This window comes from Phalacrocorax aristotelis, chromosome 5 (assembly GCF_949628215.1).
Source record: "Phalacrocorax aristotelis chromosome 5, bGulAri2.1, whole genome shotgun sequence".
NCBI lineage: Eukaryota > Metazoa > Chordata > Aves > Suliformes > Phalacrocoracidae > Phalacrocorax > Phalacrocorax aristotelis.
Window position 1 is genome coordinate 243,486 of NC_134280.1, and position 17,942 is coordinate 261,427.

A 17,942-nucleotide genomic window follows, 5' to 3' on the forward strand; every position below is an offset into this window, starting at 1 on the left:
TGTATTTTTGAAAGTCATACTTCTCAATTTGCATAGTAAGAATTAAATGAAATTGCATATCTACTACTTTGAATTAGAAAGTTGATATTTAATTAACATGCAAGTAACTAGACTTGAAATAGGGACATCCCCTCAAACATTGGTTTTTATATTTGGATTCAGTGGAATAGGAATTTCATTCCCTGTCATCAGGGGCATTAACTTTCAAGCAGTGTAACGTGATCTACTTCATACTTTTCCCAGAAACAGGCCTAGTAATCACACAGTTTGTAAAAGTCTTCCCATGCATTAGGAGTGATCCAAATTGTTAAAATACAAAGTTATTTTTTTTGCTCAGGTATCTGTGTTGATTTATGATGCTTTCAAAAGGCTGATAGCAGATTTTTGTCTGTTTATGGAAGTGGGAGGTAGAATAAATTAATTTTGTGTCCTTGTTTTAGGTGTAGTGCTTTTCATAATAAGAATGACTGTAATACAATTAAAATATTTTTGTGTCTGTTTTACCTGAAGCTGGTCAGTCACTGGAGAGGTTTTGTGTCTCTTCTCTGTATCTGTTTTTTCACGGGACAACTCATTTTTTTCAATTCACTTGTATTTGGACAAGCAGTCTCCCTCCCTCCACTGTGACTACTGGAAGTAATGTAGGAGTCAGTTGGGTTAGTTTAAGGCTGCAGACATGTGTCCAAGAGGTTTGGCATCCAAGCACGGGCAGTTCCTCAGTGCTTTCTGTAGAGCACTCTTAAAAGTTGCTTCCAGACCGTGCAGGCATGTTAGTTGGAAACCTGTGCCATTGCACCATATGACGCTCCTTTGGGCTGTAAAAGGTTGGAGCAAGTTTCAAGGTTTCAGTCTGATGATGATACTCTCTCAAGTTCATTTCCCCAGGGAAGAGATATGTTATGTTCTTTACACAAGGTCCAAACTACCTCTTTGAGAAATGCATCTTCCAAAAGTTTGTCTGTGTACATAGGTCATATCCTACAGTTCTCTCAGAGAGGCCTGAGAAAAGTATCAGCCTTTGGCACTCCATAAAACCCCGTTTGGCAATCGTCTCTATCATATTATTGATTCAGTCTCCTGACTAGCACCAAACACATCTGTTTTCACTTTGAAAAGCTGGAATAATCCTCAAAATTTTCTGCATTTGGCAGTTGAATGCAATCTATACACATCGCTTTTTGAAGGCTGTGAGCCTATAATAATGTATGAATTTTTAAAGTAAAGAGTATTTTAATTTTCATCTTCTGTACTGAAAATTTAAATATGGTCCAGTATAGAGAAACAGGTGTAGAAGGAGTTATTTTGGCAATATCTGAGAGCGCCAAACAAGGCAAGCAGTTCAGTATGGCATAATTTTAATTTTTTTTCCTTGTTTACAATTTTAGAAGAGGTTAAAGGAAACTTAGAGGAAAATGTATTTCCAGAGGAGAATAGTTACATTAATTTTCTTGGCATTTGAGGTATGAAATTGCTAAATATAAAAATTATTTATCTTTTGGTTTGGAGATATAAGGATAGACAATATATTTCAGGAATGTGTGTTCCCATTCTGTAAACTCTCTTAGGTGTTAATGAGAAATTCTGTTTTAGGTATTTCAAAAAGACGAAGAGTAACAGATGAACGGGAGCTGCGTGTTCCTCTTGAATACGGGTCAGTTATGTATATACTTGATTTTCCTTAAAGGTAGATAACACATTCAAAAGTCAGTTGGTAAAGAAATGACAGTTTAAAGATTTTTGATGCTGAATGATAAGGAAAAGGCTTCAACGATTTAGATTTTCCAACTCACAGTGACTGTGGATCTCTTTAATACTGTCAGCATATTTCAAGTGTTAGTTTTTGTGCATCAAATTTGCTCCTATGCAAACATGACCTGCCTCTTAGTAGTTTTGCCACTCAAAATTAATCCTGGTGGTTAGATCTGAGGCAGTATAGACTCCAAATAACTCCCTAAAATACAGTTCTAAGCCATTTGAAATCTGATGATATGTAAGTAGCTTCATACAAATAAATCCATATACAGTCAGAGTTTGGACAATCTACGTAATAAAAATTTCCAGTTTTGCCTATTTGATTTATGATGCCCTTGTCACACTTTAGACATGTGCCTTTTTCCTGTTATGTAAAAATCTTAAATTGACATTAATTACTTGTTTTTTAAAAAGTGTATGAAACTTGTATGCAACTATTTCATATTACTCTAGCTGGCAAAGAGAAACCCGAATCAGAAACTTCGGTGGTCGTCTTCAAGGAGAAGTAGCATATTTTGCACCGTGTGGAAAGAAGCTGAGACAGTATCCTGAAGTAGTAAAGGTACACTCCTTTTTTTTTAAACTTCTGTGTTCTAATGCTGCTAAGCATGCTTGCAATTAAAAAATGCCTTTTTTTCCCCTCCAGTAAAGATACTTATTTCAAAATATCCTGTGATGTGAGGTGTAATGTATCTCAGTCTGTTACTGATTTGATCTCCTGTAAATGCATATCCCTTTGATAGAATATGCAAAACATTACACTCACAAAGTTAGCTGTACATCAAAGCTGGGTTGTAATTATTTACAAGCTGAAGTGGAAAAATATGTGATTTTTTCAGTATCTCAGCAGAAATGGAATAATGGATATCTCAAGGGACAATTTCAGCTTCAGTGCAAAAATAGGAGTGGGTGACTTCTATGAAGCCAGAGATGGACCGCAGGTATCCGCTTTTTAAAAAGTAAAGTCTTTGATCCAAGGAACATTAACTTAAAATTAGGTGAAGTAATTTTTGCTGCAATCTGAAGCATTTCTTGTTTTTAGCTAATTCTTTCTAAAAATTGTGCGTATGTCATAACAGTAGTTATATTGAGACGCTGAGAGCTTGATCCTGGGCAGTGTTGAATACTGTTCATCTCAGTGATTTCATTAGGAGGTTGCAGGAGTTCGGCATGCCTTATGATCAGCTCTGAGCCTGGATTTGTCTAGTACAAAAGAACTCTGAGCTACGTATTTTATCTTAGTCTGTGTTCAGTTATTTCTGACTAAAACTCTTTTTCTTCCTTTACTGTATAAACCTAATATTGATAGTAATTTACGTGTATGTGTTAAATCACACTTTTTTCGTGTATTCATGTGCATAATGTATATAAAATACATGTTTCAATACAAGCGTTTCCTGTACTGAGAATACTGTCTGAGCTTCCTAAAGCATAGGATTTTTCGGGAAGGAGTGCTGAGTTACACCAGTTATGCTTTATAGTGGTAGAACTGTTAGACTTTATGTAGATACCACACAAGGAGAAGTAAGATTGGAATTTTAAGGAAATCAATACTATGTTCGTGCCATACTACGTTACTGTATTTTGGTCATGTTGCCATTTCTTCAGGATGTGCACGAAAGTTTTTGGACATTTGTCAGTGGATATATTTGCTTCTTTAAAAGATAAGTATCCTGAATATGTTACTACAGGAATGTGGACAGATATCATGTTCTCAGCAATCTCGAATTCAGGCTCTAATTAAGATGTATCTCCTTGTGATACCCTGTACAAATACATAATGTTTACAGTATAAATTTGAAAGCAATAAAGACTGAGTTCATAGTAAGCAGCTACTTCTAGGTGGTGCTTTCTGACTCCTGGCCTACAGGGTAAGACATTACTAAACCATCTTCATGTTTGGCCTTCATAAAACAACAATTACAAGTTCATGTAGTTGTGAACTTCATTATGTACCTTAATGGTTTGGTTGAAATAATTCCATGTACTGTGAACATAATGTAATGTCAGGGGATCTTCTCTCTTTTTTGTGTCTGTTGCCCATATTACTTTAGTCTTGTCCGCTTCTCTAGGTATCTCTTTCTTCTCTCTTTAATTCATGAGATGATGTGCACATTTTGCCCTTCTTTGACACTATAAAACTTCAGAATTAAGGCATCGGGAAGAGCAGGTTTCTGTAGACAAGGTTGACGATATGACTATTAAGTAGCTGTACATCTATCTCACTGTAGTTTCTTCTTGTATAGTTTGTGGTAGGTTCCGCTGAGACTTGCTTAGACAAAGGAGAAGTTTTCTTGTTCTTAAAAAAAGGAGAAAAAAAAAAAAAAGGACTGAAGGCAGCTGTTTCAGATGTGCTAAAATGTATTTACATTTTATGTATGAGCTTTTGAAAGCAAAGATTAGCATGTAAACAGTTGAGCTACATACACTCAGGCTGATAATATTCACTTAGTAAAACAGTATGTGATACTGACTTCATGAAGAGAGTTTGCACCCTTTTTACTGACATTTTTAAAATTGTCCAGCTTCAAAATACATGATAATCATATCTTCAATATCAGTATGTGGTAATTATCTCTTCATGGATGTCTGGAGGTAATTCCAGGAATCTTATTTCTGCTTTTGCCATAATTTTGATTCTGTGTAGCCTTTCATGGTTACTCTTGCCTTTCTTTGTTAAATATTTCTGTCGCCTTTTGAGACATGCAGCATGCATTGAAAGTGATTGGGTAAGTTTCACAAAGTTCAAAGATGGAACAAGATGCAAAGAAACGATCTAAGGGCTAAATCATTTATATTGAAGAATTACCTATAGCAAGCCAAAAATACATGGATTGCCTGCTTCTGACAGCACCTGTGTGTCTCTCCTGGAATGCAAGCAACCAGATATTATGGGTTATTCAAAGCAGTGACACACTTGTCTGTTAAAGAGAAGCATGTCTGGCAGAAATGGGCCACGAAATAATAAGGGTTAGAGGAATGTTTGAAGTTTGGCAGATATGGAAATTCAGTGACAGGACGTGGAGGCTTTAAACTGCTGTGGATTAGAAAGATGAGTGTGAATGTGATTTGGGGTGATGGAGTGGGCACTGGTCCTTCTGGGTTTGAGTAATATGGGTAGGAATACTGCATCAGGTAGTAGGTGGAGGAGAGTGTTTTGGCATAATACTGAGCTGTGCCCTAAGATTGCATCGTACAGCAAGAGTATCCATCACAGAATCACAGAACGGCTGAGGTCAGAGGGGAACTCTGGAGGTCACCTTGTCCAACCCCTCTGCTCACGAAGGGTCGCCTACAGCCAGTTACACAGGACCATGTCCAGACAGCTGTTGAAAACCTCTAAGGTGGGAGACTCCACAACCTCCCTGGGCTACCTGTGCCACTTCTCAGCCACCATCACGGCGACAAAGTGTTTCCTGATGTTCAGAGGGAACCTCCTGTGCTTCAGTTTGTGCCCATGGTCCCTTGTCATGTCTCTGGGCGCCTCTGACAAGAGCCTGGCTCCACCTTCTTGGCACCCTCCCTGCAGGTATTTATACACATTGGAGAGATCCCCCTCAGCCTCCCCTTCTCCAGGCTGAACAGTCCCAGCTCTCTCCACCTTTCCCTTCATAGGGTCATTATGTAGTTAGAGAAAACTTGACTCTTCACGCAGCTCTATTTAGATCCATTTTAGTTGAAGATGAATGTCAGTAAGGGCAAAATACAGACTTTTAAACCTGGATATAGCTCTCTGGGAGTAATTGTTAAGTGAGGGTAGACATGGCATGCAGTTTTTTTCCCCCCAAAAAGATACTGCATAAAGCTGTGAAAATAATGGTTTTTTGTTGTTTGTGTGGTTTGTTTTGTTTGTTTGGTTTGTTTTTTCTCCCCCACCCCAGATGAGTCTGAATGCTTGCCTAGGAAGGTAGCTGAATTCAGGAACATGGAAGGAGGAAGGAGCTTAAAGTGCTCTTTGCCATCTCCTTGGTGTGAAGTAACTCCTATGTACGTTAGTCTTTCTCTGAGTATATGATTATGATACTGCCTCAGAACAAATACGGTGCATCTTTATAAGGCATGAAGTCTACCTCTTTTAAGCCAAAGTTTAATCTTACTGTTGTTTACTTAAGAGGCTTATTCTGTGAGTACTTAGAAGTCTAAAATGTTTATTACAGTCGCAATAAAAATACCATACAGAACAGCCAACAATAAAATCAGCTGTTACAAGTTTTTGTAATGTAGTAGTAATTATTTGTTTCCTTTTCTAGAAACTAGAATTTAAAATATTTGTCCTATTCTGAACTTTGCAATTCTATTTAGAAAGCTTTCCTGTTAACTTTTTCTTACAAATCAAAACTGAAATTAATGAGGATGTCTGCTCTTTGCAAAATGTCTATGGTTTCGTTCATTAGTTTGGTTAACGGGCTTTGAGCTTGATTCTGCTTCCATGCATAGTTATCTGGTGCCTTTTTTGGCAAATGTCCCGATGAGAGTACAGTATTTCAATAGATGGTAATTGCCTGAAGGTGGGAAATCGAATTAAAATCTTATTTTGGTTACTTTCAACAATAAAACACAACATTTCACAGTGTTATTCCCATTTTATCTCTAATGCTTGTGTAGTGAAGCTTAGATTTTATGGAAGACCTTGATTCTCCTGTGTTGGGGCACAACCACCATATTTTTTCTTGGAATATTGAAAATCCACAGACTATCAGATTGTATGTTCTTTTAATAGAAATGTATTTTGAGTCAGATTTTAAGATATCTGAGCACAAAATATAGATGGTCAATTAGCTCCTTCTTAACACTTTAATGGATCTGTTCTGGACTATTTTTGTTTTGTCCTCCATTGAACTTGTGGAAACATGTTGCATCCACAATGTCCTTTGGTAGGTGTTCTTGCCTTTCCTTGAAACACCAGCTCCTTTTGCTTATTAAACCTTCTAGCTTCATTTGATGGTCTCTAGTTTCTCTTTTGGGAGGCATTAGGAAAATGTAATACGTATCCATAGTCTCTGTGGCACTAATGATCTTGTAGACCTCTATATTTCTTTTCTGCATTTTTGTTATCATTAGTATCATTAACCACAGAAAATACAAATACAGTGCAAGAGCAATCTCCATTGCAGGATCTAAAGTTCTTGAACTATGGCTGCTTCTCCTCCTTTTCTTTGAATTCTATTTTGCCTCCCTCCTACTTGTGGTTTATGGGATAAGATTTCCTAGGCTGGAGGTTGATGTAGGTGATAAGTACAGTATTAAATCGAGATTACATTGCTCAACAAACTGAATCTGTGATAAATTATAGATTGGGTACCAGACAGTGAAATGAAAGTGTATGGCTAAGGAGTACTCCAGAAGAGACAAAATGAATTCTGTTTAAGTGGTAGAGGCAACTATTTTGGATTAAGAAGTCCTTAGTGGTGATGCATTGTACACATGGTGATGCATTGTACACATGGTGAGATGGTCATGATTCTGAACAGCTTGTTTTTAGGAACATAGCTAATAGCAAAGCCCTTTGGAATGTCTGCAAACTAAGTGTGAGATACACTCTTGGGATGGTTTTAACTAGGAGTGATTCAGGCTTCAGAAAAAGGTATATTTACAGATACTGATAGCTTCCTTGGAATCTGAATGTTTCATTAGCAAAATGCCATTTCTTTTGTTAAATCTGATATCAAACATCTGTAATTATAAAGAATGAGTAGAAAGAATTAAAAGATAAATGGTCAGAATAAGCAAAAAAATAAATGTATTTCATGGTACAGCAAATTTTATTTCAGTACCTGTGTACATACAAATGTGAAAACTTGGTAACGTAAATGTATTTTTTCTGAACGGCTACTTAATTAATGTGTTCTGTAAGTTACCAACTTTCATTTTTTCTTTAGTAGACATTTTCAAAGTCTTTTATAAAGCTTTTTAGGGCAAATTATGGAGTAGTCCTGAAGGATACTTAGCTTGCATTTTTCCCTGCATTTTTCAGAAACTTGGGGAAATGGTAAAAGATGTTACAGTTTTGAAATACTCCAGTCAAACAGAATCAGACAGACTGTGCTCCTGTTCTGCTCAGTAGACACAATAAACTCTACTTTTTATCAGTTAAAGTAAAGCTATTTGTATGTGAGGACTAACTTGGGTATTTGTATTAACAAAGTATTTCAGTATTTGTTTTGGGATTCCACAAAAAAAATACAGCAGTAGTAGTGAAAGAAAGAGTTGAATGTGTTGCTGCATACTTTGTTTAGTTAGAGAATATAGTTAACATAACTTTTAGTTCAGACGGGTGGATTCTTAGAAGTTACAAACTTTTGATTGCTTCAGGTTGGTGCAGAAATAAATTTCCTTGCAGTGGATGAAGGGAGAACTAAGTTGTACTAAATAAAACTAAGATTGAAATGAGCCTGTATTTTTCAACTCAGTTGTTGAGATCTACAACACCCCAGAAAATCGTATTTGAAAATACACTACTGCCTTTCCTTGTTATGTGTGTCAAAATTTCTGTAAACGCTAACGGAAGACAGTGACTCATAGCTTGACACATTTTTTCATTCACATTGAGCAGTGGATTATGTGAAAGCAGAGTAGTTACTTCTGAGTTTATATAATAAGGAAGAATGTATTTTGCCTTTTAAAAAGGATTCAATAATAAGTGATCTGGTTAAAAATAATTAAAAATAACACAGGAATGGCATACTAGCTAGATAATAACTGTGTACATCACCGAATAGTCTTCAACACCTTGCATAGCAGTACAATTTACAAGAGTCTGTATTGATAATCTCTCAATACATAGCTTTTGCGCATCATCAAAATATTGTGCTACCCAAATAGTACGTCACAGCTCTCACATATTTTATATATATAACTTATTGAAAAAAATATATGTATATCTTGCTGTTCACATCCTCAAGAATCTTATTTTTCCTTTTTTTAAAATCTGTGTTTATAATGCTTGTCTGTGAAATGTGTCAATTAAAAGGGTATGCAGTGGTGTTTGCTGAAGGAAGAGGAAGTCATTCCCCGTATCAGAGCTATGGAGGGGCGTAGAGGACGACCACCAAATCCAGACAGACAGCACTCTAGAGAGGAGTCAAGAATGAGACGACGTAAAGGCCGACCTCCGAATGTTGGTAGCACTGAATTTCTAGACAACACTGATGCAAAGCTTTTAAGAAAGCTCCAGGCTCAAGGTAAGAAGTACGTTACTGTTTTCACAAAAGGAGGGTATCGGTATATAGAGAGTTAATGTTTTTTCTGAAGAGGAGTGGTGTGTTTCACTAGGATATTAGTATACAACTTTTTGTTTTCAAGAGCAGTAAATGTGTATATGATTCAAAGGAAGAAGTTGTGTAAATGTGTGCCTAAGAGCTTACTCAATGGTTACTTTATTTAGATTTATAAAATCTAAAAATACAGACATCCAATAATCTGGTTACCACTGATGGTTGGTTTTTTTTTTTGAATTGGCACAAATTTAGATATTTTTTTCCCCCTGTATGAGCTCAAACAACAGCGGACCTAGAAAGTGAAATTGAGAACCACAGAAGTTAGCATCTTTGGGAAGCTTTTGGCCGTTCCAGGGAAAATACTTTTCTTGTGAAATCCCTGATAGTGACAAGATTTAAATGCCCATAAGGTTGAATAGGATCCTATAATAAGTAGTACCAATGTTGACAGTAGAACTTTTGTGATACCAAGTACTGCTATATATCCCAAGCATGAGGGTCTGGTTTTAAATAAACATCAGGTACATGACCTTTGAATTTCAATTCTTTAGTCCATAACTGTATCATATATTCTGAATGCATCTAATATAATATGAAAAAAATCTGACAGCCCAGGAGTCTCTTAACTGTTTTAACTTAAGATTTAACTGTTCTTTCATGTGCTGACTGTGGACATGTTTGCTAGCTACCCTGTATTTTGCATAATGTCCATGCTAATGGTACGTGTGCCTTTAGTATCTGCCTCAGTGTGATTCTTTGCATCTTTTTCCCATGCTGCTTCCATAGTTCTGTTTTGTATAGATATATTTAAGGCATTCAATGGTAATGATTTGGACACATGGACAGAGAAAAAGAAGGCAGTTCTAGAAATATCTTAGTACGTGGTATGTTTTGTAGTGTTGCGGTGTTAAGGTCACCACCACCTTTTGTTCAGTCTGAGAATTAGGAAACTATGTCAACTGCTGAAGCATCAAAGCATCTGCTGCGTGGCTGTGTATTTATTGTTGAGACACAGCAACTGATTCCAGGAGTCTTGTCTTAGTGGGAAAAGATAAGCCCTAGTCACTAAGCCACTTCGCTTCACTTTGTATCTTCTCTTTCCCTTATTGGTCACTGCAAGGGGTGGAGTGGGGGAAAAGTATTTAGGAGCACTCTCCCATGCCTGTTTTCCCACCACAGAATGTAGCATTTAATACAATGAACAAAAACATATGGTCTATATATACAAGAAGATTCAGCATGTAAAATATTTGATGTTACGTATGTTCATATCTACCTTGCAGCTTTTTCCCCCTCATGAGGACATAAGAAATGTCTCAGTGGCTCAGCCCAGGGGTTGATCTAGTGCAGAGCTCTGTCTCCAGTAGTGGCCATAGGAGATGCTGCCTGGAGAAGGCATGTGAACTTGATCACTTCTTGGTCTGTTTACTTCCTCATACCCTGTGGCATCCTGAGGTGTTTTATGAGTAGTGTGGTAGAGCACATTTTTTTTCTTCCTCCATTTATTTTCCATTTATGGAACTGTTGCCCATGAATTAGCCTGTTCCTTGTTTTTTAACCTCCTGACAACGCTTGCTCTACCAGCCTCCTGTGGCAACAAGTTCCAGAAGTCTGCTAACTACTGGACCACTTTCATTTTTAAAGAATTATCATCTTTTACTCTCAGAGGGTGCTCCCTTGTTCCATTATTGTGGGGTTTGGAGAACAACAGTTCTCCAATTTGTTATCCACCACCTTGATGATTTTGCAGACTGTGATCCTCTCTGTCCTTAGTCTTCTCCTCTCCAAACTGAAGAGCCCAAGTATTTTTAGTCTTTTATCAGGAAGTAGTTGTTCCATCCCTTTGATCCTCTTACGTGTCCTCTAATTTCAGTATTTCTTTTCTAGGTATATTACCTTACGTTTATCTGTGATGAAGTTTCTCTGCTACCTTTGCCCACTGTTTTGCAGGGCTCTTCCAGAGTTCCTTACTGTCAGCACAGCCTTGGATTTTCTAGAATGCTTAATATCATCTTCACATTTTGGGGTTTACCGTTGCAGTCCCAATTACAGGTTTCATCAATGAAAGAAGATATTAAATAAAGGTGGTTCTAATATTGATTTGTGGAGAAGCCCTCTACTAACTACTTTATCACAGAGAGTGATTGCTGATCTCAGCCCTTCACCTGCTATCATTTAAAGAGCTTTGAGTCTGTGAAGCTTTCCTTCAAGGACATAACACCTTCGTTTTATTACTAATGTTTGACTTAAACCCTAGTGAAATCCTTTCTGAAACTCCAAATACATTATGTCCATTAGATTCTCTTTATCTCCCCGAACTGACCCTCTCATTGAGACCGCATATGAGGCAATTCTCTGTGTAGAAGTCTCGCTGACTGTCTGAACCGATGGTGTTTTGTTATGTAGTCAGTAAGTACATATATGACACAATAAGTACAATAGAATCTACCACCTCAACAGGAGAGGAAAATTAGACTAACTGATCTGCCGTTTCCGAGACACAGTGGCTGTTCTTAATAATATGGTAGACACCCAGACTGTCTCTATGGTTTCGTGTTAGTGTTCCTTCACATTTCTCACCTTGCTCTGTCCTGTCCTGGTGATCTGTTAACATCTGGCTTACTTTCTCGATCTAATACTTCTTTTATATTTGCCTCAGATTCATCTAGCTCTTCTGACCTGTCTGCAGTAGACGATGCACAGAGTAGGGGAATCTACCCAACATCTGGGCTGCATTAAAGGAGTGTGGCCAGCAGGGTGAGGGAGGTTATCCTCCCCCTCTACTCTGCCCCAGTGAGGCCACACCTGCAGTGCTGTGTCCAGTTCTGGGCCCCCCAGTTCAAGAAAGACAGGGAACTGCTGGAGCAAGTCCAGCGCAGAGATACCAAGATGATCAGGGGGCTGGAGCATCTCCTGTATGGGGAAAGGCTGAGAGACCTGGGTTTGTTCAGCCTGGAGGACAGAAGACTGAGGGGGGATCTCATCAATATCTATGAATATCTAAAGGGTGGGTGTCAGGACGATGGGTCTAGAATCTTTTCCGTGGTGCCCAATGACAGGCCAAGGGGCAATGGGCACAGGTTGTAACACAGGAAGTTGATAGTGAAATGTTGTCAAAATAAATGCGTGCAAAACAAATCCACTGTTTTCTCTATCTTTACCTCATGCAAGTGTCTGGAATATGAGCTATATCTTTAATGTTGGACAGCACTGTTTTTATGAACTTACTGTTTTCTTTTTGTAACAGAAATAGCTAGGCAAGCAGCACAAATAAAGCTACTGAGAAAACTCCAGAAGCAGGAACAAGCTCGAGCTGCCAAAGAAGCAAAAAAACAGCAAGGTAAGTATTACTTGTGCATGCTAGCAGATTATTTTGAAAAGTGTTAATGAAAAGCTACCTGTCACTTGTTATGTTCTGCTGATAATAACTTTTTGTCTGGTTTTGTTTGTTAGCTATTATGGCAGCTGAAGAAAAGCGAAAGCAAAAGGAGCAGATAAAGATCATGAAGCAGCAGGTAAACTTTGTGATTGCTAAATTATGTTTTGAATTACTGAATTAGGGGTATTTAATTATTTAGTAAATTATTAGATATGCTGATTACAAAGTGAATTTTTTAAATCTAGTTTTAGAGATCACACAGTGACTATTATTTAAAATTCTAAACTCTGTAGTCATTCATGTTGTCAGGACATCCCAATTTTGTCTGTGTTGATTTAAGCCACCCAACATATGTAATTGCTTGCCTATATCCGTAAGAAATTAAAAAACTGCTACTTAAGTGCAGTGATGCGGTCTTCCTTTATTTGGTTTTGTGAAAACAGTGTTATATCTGTTTATGTAAATACTGGAATAGTGTAATTAGCTTCTTCAGTGACTCTGGCTGGCTGTCAGTGGTTTTAGGTTGTGTGCGAAGGGTTGTATCTCAGTATGCCAGTGAATTGGTACATGTTTTTAAGCATACAAATATTGTTAAATACTGTCATAGCAAATAGTTCCAATAAAAATGAACCCATATAAACTTTACCAAATGAAGCTACTTACAGAAGCACGCTTTTAATTTTTCTAACAACCTATTTTAACAAATTAGTGAAAAGTTATGTATGTTGGGAATCTGAAAATCTTTGAAAGAGAATAATTTGCATCCACAAACATATTTGTGTGGTTGGTTTTTTTATATTTATTCTGTTCAGTATGAAACTTACTACAGAGCTCAGAAATTAAATACTTCATCTGGTAGCAGTCAAAGGACAAGTGCTTTAGCTTTCAGTGAAAAGATTTTTTCTGTTCAGTATCGTTATTGCTTTAGCTTTTCACCCTCTTACAGTGACAGAGAATAAGCATATAGATCCTTCTACAACTAGGAGAAAGTTGGCTTTGGTATGCCAACTCAACCTGTACTACTGTTGAATTAGTATATGTATGCTTAGTACAGATAGTACATTTAATTATTTTAAAATAAGAATGTCTAAATATTCTTTGAATTAACTTTTATGTTCAGTGTTCATATTCTTATTATAGTAGTATTTATCACCAGGTCCAACCATTAACGTAACACGTCCACCACTAAACCACGTCCCTGAGCACCACATCTACGTGTCTTTTAAATATCTCCCAGGAAGGTGACTCCACCACTTCCCTGGGCAGCCTGTTCCAGTGCTTGACAACTTTCTTGGTGAAGAAATTGTTCCTAATATCCAATCGAAACCTCCCCTGGTGCAGCTTGAGGCTGTTTCCTCTTGTCCTATCGCTTGTTACTTGGGAGAAGAGACCAACCCCCACCTCACTACAGCCTCTTTTCAGTTGGTGGCAAAGCGCGATAAGGTCTCTCCTCAGCCTCCTCCAGAGTAAACACTCCCAGCTCCCTCAGCCACTCCTCATAAGACTTGTGCTCTAGGCCCTTCACCAGCTTTGCTGCCCTTCTTTACACATGCTCCAGCACCTCAATGTCTTTGTATGATCTCATCATCTCACGGCTTAGAAATAGTACTAGAAAACCAGATCTCTCATCATTTTGCCTGTAAGTGGCATCCTGAGGTGTTAAAAAAGCCAATGACAATATAAAGGCCTTTCACATCTTTAAAATCCAGCTATTAAAACCTAACATATATTTTTTTAAAGTAGTTAATCAAAATTGTTCTTCCTGCAGACTACCTTAACTATCCCTGGAATAGATAACAATTAATCCTTAAAATACTTAGATTTTTCCATGAAAAAAAAGCTCAGTATAGTAGACAGCAGGCTAGAAGTTGTCACTCTACCATCTATGAGTTAAACTAGGAAAGGCTGACTGTTCAGCCTGGAGAAGGGGAGGCTGAGGGGGATCTCTCCAATGTGTATAAATACCTGCAGGGAGGGTGCCAAGAAGGTGGAGCCAGGCTCTTGTCAGAGGCGCCCAGAGACATGACAAGGGACCATGGGCACAAACTGAAGCACAGGAGGTTCCCTCTGAACATCAGGAAACACTTTGTCGCCGTGATGGTGGCTGAGAAGTGGCACAGGTAGCCCAGGGAGGTTGTGGAGTCTCCCACCTTAGAGGTTTTCAACAGCTGTCTGGACATGGTCCTGTGTAACTGGCTGTAGGCGACCCTTCGTGAGCAGAGGGGTTGGACAAGGTGACCTTTTGTAGGTAGTGACAGCTTCAAAACTTCCACTTCTGAAGGCAATCATACAGACAAATAATGCAGGTGGGTTTTTAAGAGCATTGGACTTGCATCCATTCGCATCACCCTATGATTTCAAAGCGGTCCTTACATTCTTAGGTGTGCAGGGAGCATGAATTGCTTAATTGTCAAAGACATCAAATCCAGACCTTGTTTATAATCACCATATTCCTTCTCGATGTATAAACTGATAAAATTTTCATTAATCTAATGTGTAGAATACTACTTTTGCTCTCTGAAATATTTCTTTACTCTGATCTCTACTGAAAAGTTTGTTCTGTATTAACTCTAGCCTTTGGGGAATCGAGAGAGTGTTGTACATAGTGTCAACTTTTGTACAGTTTTGTTTGTAAAGTATAATGGGGGATAATAGAGACTTAAGGTACGTGCCATGAGCTTTGCATGTTGAAAACAGAAGTTGAACACTGTATATACAAGGTCCCTGAATTAATTTGCTGGATAAGGTAGTCATATGCTGGAGTTCTCAATAGTTTAAGGAGCTGATAAGATTTGCCTGAAGTTTGTAAGACCTCATGTGGTTTTCTTGTATTGGAGCTTTATTCTTCAGGAGTTTTTCTATGATTCTGTTCTGTGATTGCTCCTTTTCTGTTAAATATTTTAGATTGTCTTTTCTTATGGGCTTGGCTTTGGTTTTAGTTATTTTTCAGTAAAGTATATAAATCACTATGTGTTCTCTATAGAAAGTAAAATTTTGGACTAGTCCATGCTCTAGAGTCTGACCAGCTCACAAAAAAGAATGTCTTCCATACAGACAGATTTACCCTCACTGTTGGAAAACATCTGCTGCTCCAGGGAAGAGCATTGAGCTCCATTTCAGGCTTCTGAGTTAGGCCTCCAGCTTGCAGGGCTTTTACATGGGCTGGGTTTTGCTGTTAAAACTTTCTAGTACGTCCAGCTGTGAATGTATTGCAACACTGCTCTTCATAATGGTCCCTTCCTAGTCACTGTGGCTCAAGCAGCTTTTCTGAGATAATAAAACCTCAGATACTGTGCTAAGAAATTTTTAATAGGAGGTGGGGTTATTACTATTTGATAGACAAAACCCATGCAGCACAGGAAATGTGAACTAATCCTAAAGCTTGCAATGATTGCATTTCTAAATCAATGCACTAAGACCTTATTCAGATTTTAGGAACTAATTCTTGAAAAAGTATAAATTAGAATGTGGTTACACGGCGTGTGTAGTGCTTAGCTTGATCATTTTCTTCTTACCATGGTGAAACACACTGAAATGTTGTACTGCCCTGTGGCTGCTGTTTCGGTTACTTTTTTTGTTATTTCACTCTTAAGAATTTATAAAACTCAGTCCCCTAAACTACATATTAAGGCATCCAAACTCATCATCAATTACCTGACTGCTTTGAAAATCTGGAGAAACTGAAGTGTACTGAACTGTGAATATATTATCCAGGTTGCATGTGGGTTACTGTTACTGGCTGACGAAGTACGTGCTTTGGGTTTCACAGTGCTCAGATTCTCCGTGATGCCTGTGGTACCATAACGAACTGAATGGCTGCTAGAACTAAGGCAGAAAATAGTGGCTTTAACCCCACACTTCTTATTCAGGGAAATCACATCAAAACGTGTTTTTCATGTCATAGCTCTTACTTCCATTCATTGCTAAATAGCTCCACTGTTGCTGGCTAGAATGTGAACGATGCTAGCTTGCTTATGTTGTCGTTAACTCTGGTCCCCTTAAAGCTGTTACAGAAAACACTGTGACAACTTAAACACGAGCACCTATGCATAACTGTTTGTTCCTTCAGGGATGTACCAGACATCATCTAACGCTAGTAAAAATTCTAAACATACATTGTTATATGGGAACAATTGACTACAATGGGTGTGAGACTCGGTAACAAAAACTATATATGTTTAAAATTTTTTAAAATGTAAAAGTAAATTTACTTTCTCAATGTTGTGGTTTTTTTTTTTAAAAAGAAGTAACTTTCTTTCCCGTGTAGGAAAAAATCAAGCGAATCCAGCAAATCAGAATGGAGAAAGAACTTCGAGCTCAGCAAATTTTAGAGGTAAAAATGGCTCAAATATAATTTTTTATATTTGTGTTGCCATTTTAAAGAATGTTGTATTGTAATAATCACATGTGCAGTTAGGAATGTAACTAAATATAACAGCTCTAATGACCTGGACTTCCCAAAGGCCAGTTCAAAAAAGTGTCTTAAAATATTTTTCTTAGAAAAATCTGTATTAACTGCGACCCAAATCTTGTGAATGTTCACTTGAGCTCCCAACTTTGTACACAAATAGCCTTGCATTGGCTAAAGTTATCAGCATGAGTATTCCTTTGTTAGAAAACAAGTTTGCAGTAATAGGTTGTTAAAGTAGCATCATGCTCTGCTCTGTATGAAGTGCAGTGGATTTACAATACTAAGTTTATATATATGGTAGAATGTACTGGTGTACTGTACTAGTTTGCTAGTATACTAGTGAAGATAGATTGCTAGTTTTCAAGTCTCCATGGAAGAATAAATGGCAATCCCTTTGCTATTTATATTTTATTGTTTCTGTGTATACTTATTTTCTTAGTTACAATAAACAGGTGAAGCAGTTTTGAGTGGGACTTGAAATTATAGCTTAATTTTTAAAAAGTAAATGAAATGTGAATTGATCAATTATGAAAGCTCATTGGGGAAGAATTTTTTGCAATGTACACGATATGTGATAATGTTTTTAACTTTTAAAGGCACATAAGTTTATTTCTAGTCAAATTGTTTCCAAGTTGTGATGGTGCTTTTGTGTGACTTGTTTTGCATGCACAGGCAAAAAAGAAAAAGAAGGAAGAAGCAGCAAATGCCAAATTATTGGAGGCCGAAAAACGAATAAAGGTTAGTTTAGAGGAGCTCCAAAACCAAGAACTGTGTTATTGTGCATATAATGTATGTTTATGTATAAAAGCAGTAGATTCATTGACAAGGAAACTGTAAATAGAGGCAGCATATGAATAACGTGTACATACTGTCGTGGTTCAGCCTCAGCTGGCAACTGAACACCACGTAGCCGCTCGCTCACTCCTCCCCCCACTCCCGTGGGATGGGGAAGAGAATCGGAAGAGCAAAAGAACTTGTGGGTTGAGATAAGCACAGTTTAATAATTACAATAAAATAATAACAACAACAACAATAATAATGATAATAATGACAATAATGTTAATATAATAAAATGGAAAAGGAAGGGAAAGAAAAAAAGGGTAAAAAAACCCACAGAAACATGAACAATACAACTGCTCATACTGGGCATGACGTTACATGATATGGAATATCTCTTTCACCA

General features: G+C 37.5%; 1 protein-coding gene across 29 annotated transcripts in view; it reads left to right on the forward strand.

Moving 5' to 3' along the window:
- BAZ2B (bromodomain adjacent to zinc finger domain 2B) overlaps positions 1–17,942 on the forward strand; it is a 164,033-nt gene that overhangs the window by 109,560 nt on the left and 36,531 nt on the right. For 18 of the 29 annotated variants that reach the window (XM_075092630.1, XM_075092643.1, XM_075092634.1 and 15 more), the window contains 8 exons: positions 1,591–1,651; positions 2,206–2,314; positions 2,592–2,693; positions 8,723–8,933; positions 12,217–12,309; positions 12,423–12,484; positions 16,616–16,681; positions 17,432–17,497. In XM_075092630.1, the coding sequence (XP_074948731.1) occupies positions 1,591–1,651; positions 2,206–2,314; positions 2,592–2,693; positions 8,723–8,933; positions 12,217–12,309; positions 12,423–12,484; positions 16,616–16,681; positions 17,432–17,497 (770 nt within the window). The remainder of the gene's footprint in view (positions 1–1,590; positions 1,652–2,205; positions 2,315–2,591; positions 2,694–8,722; positions 8,934–12,216; positions 12,310–12,422; positions 12,485–16,615; positions 16,682–17,431; positions 17,498–17,942) is intronic. The other 11 variants (XM_075092641.1, XM_075092644.1, XM_075092650.1 and 8 more) reach the window with 1 other exon arrangement.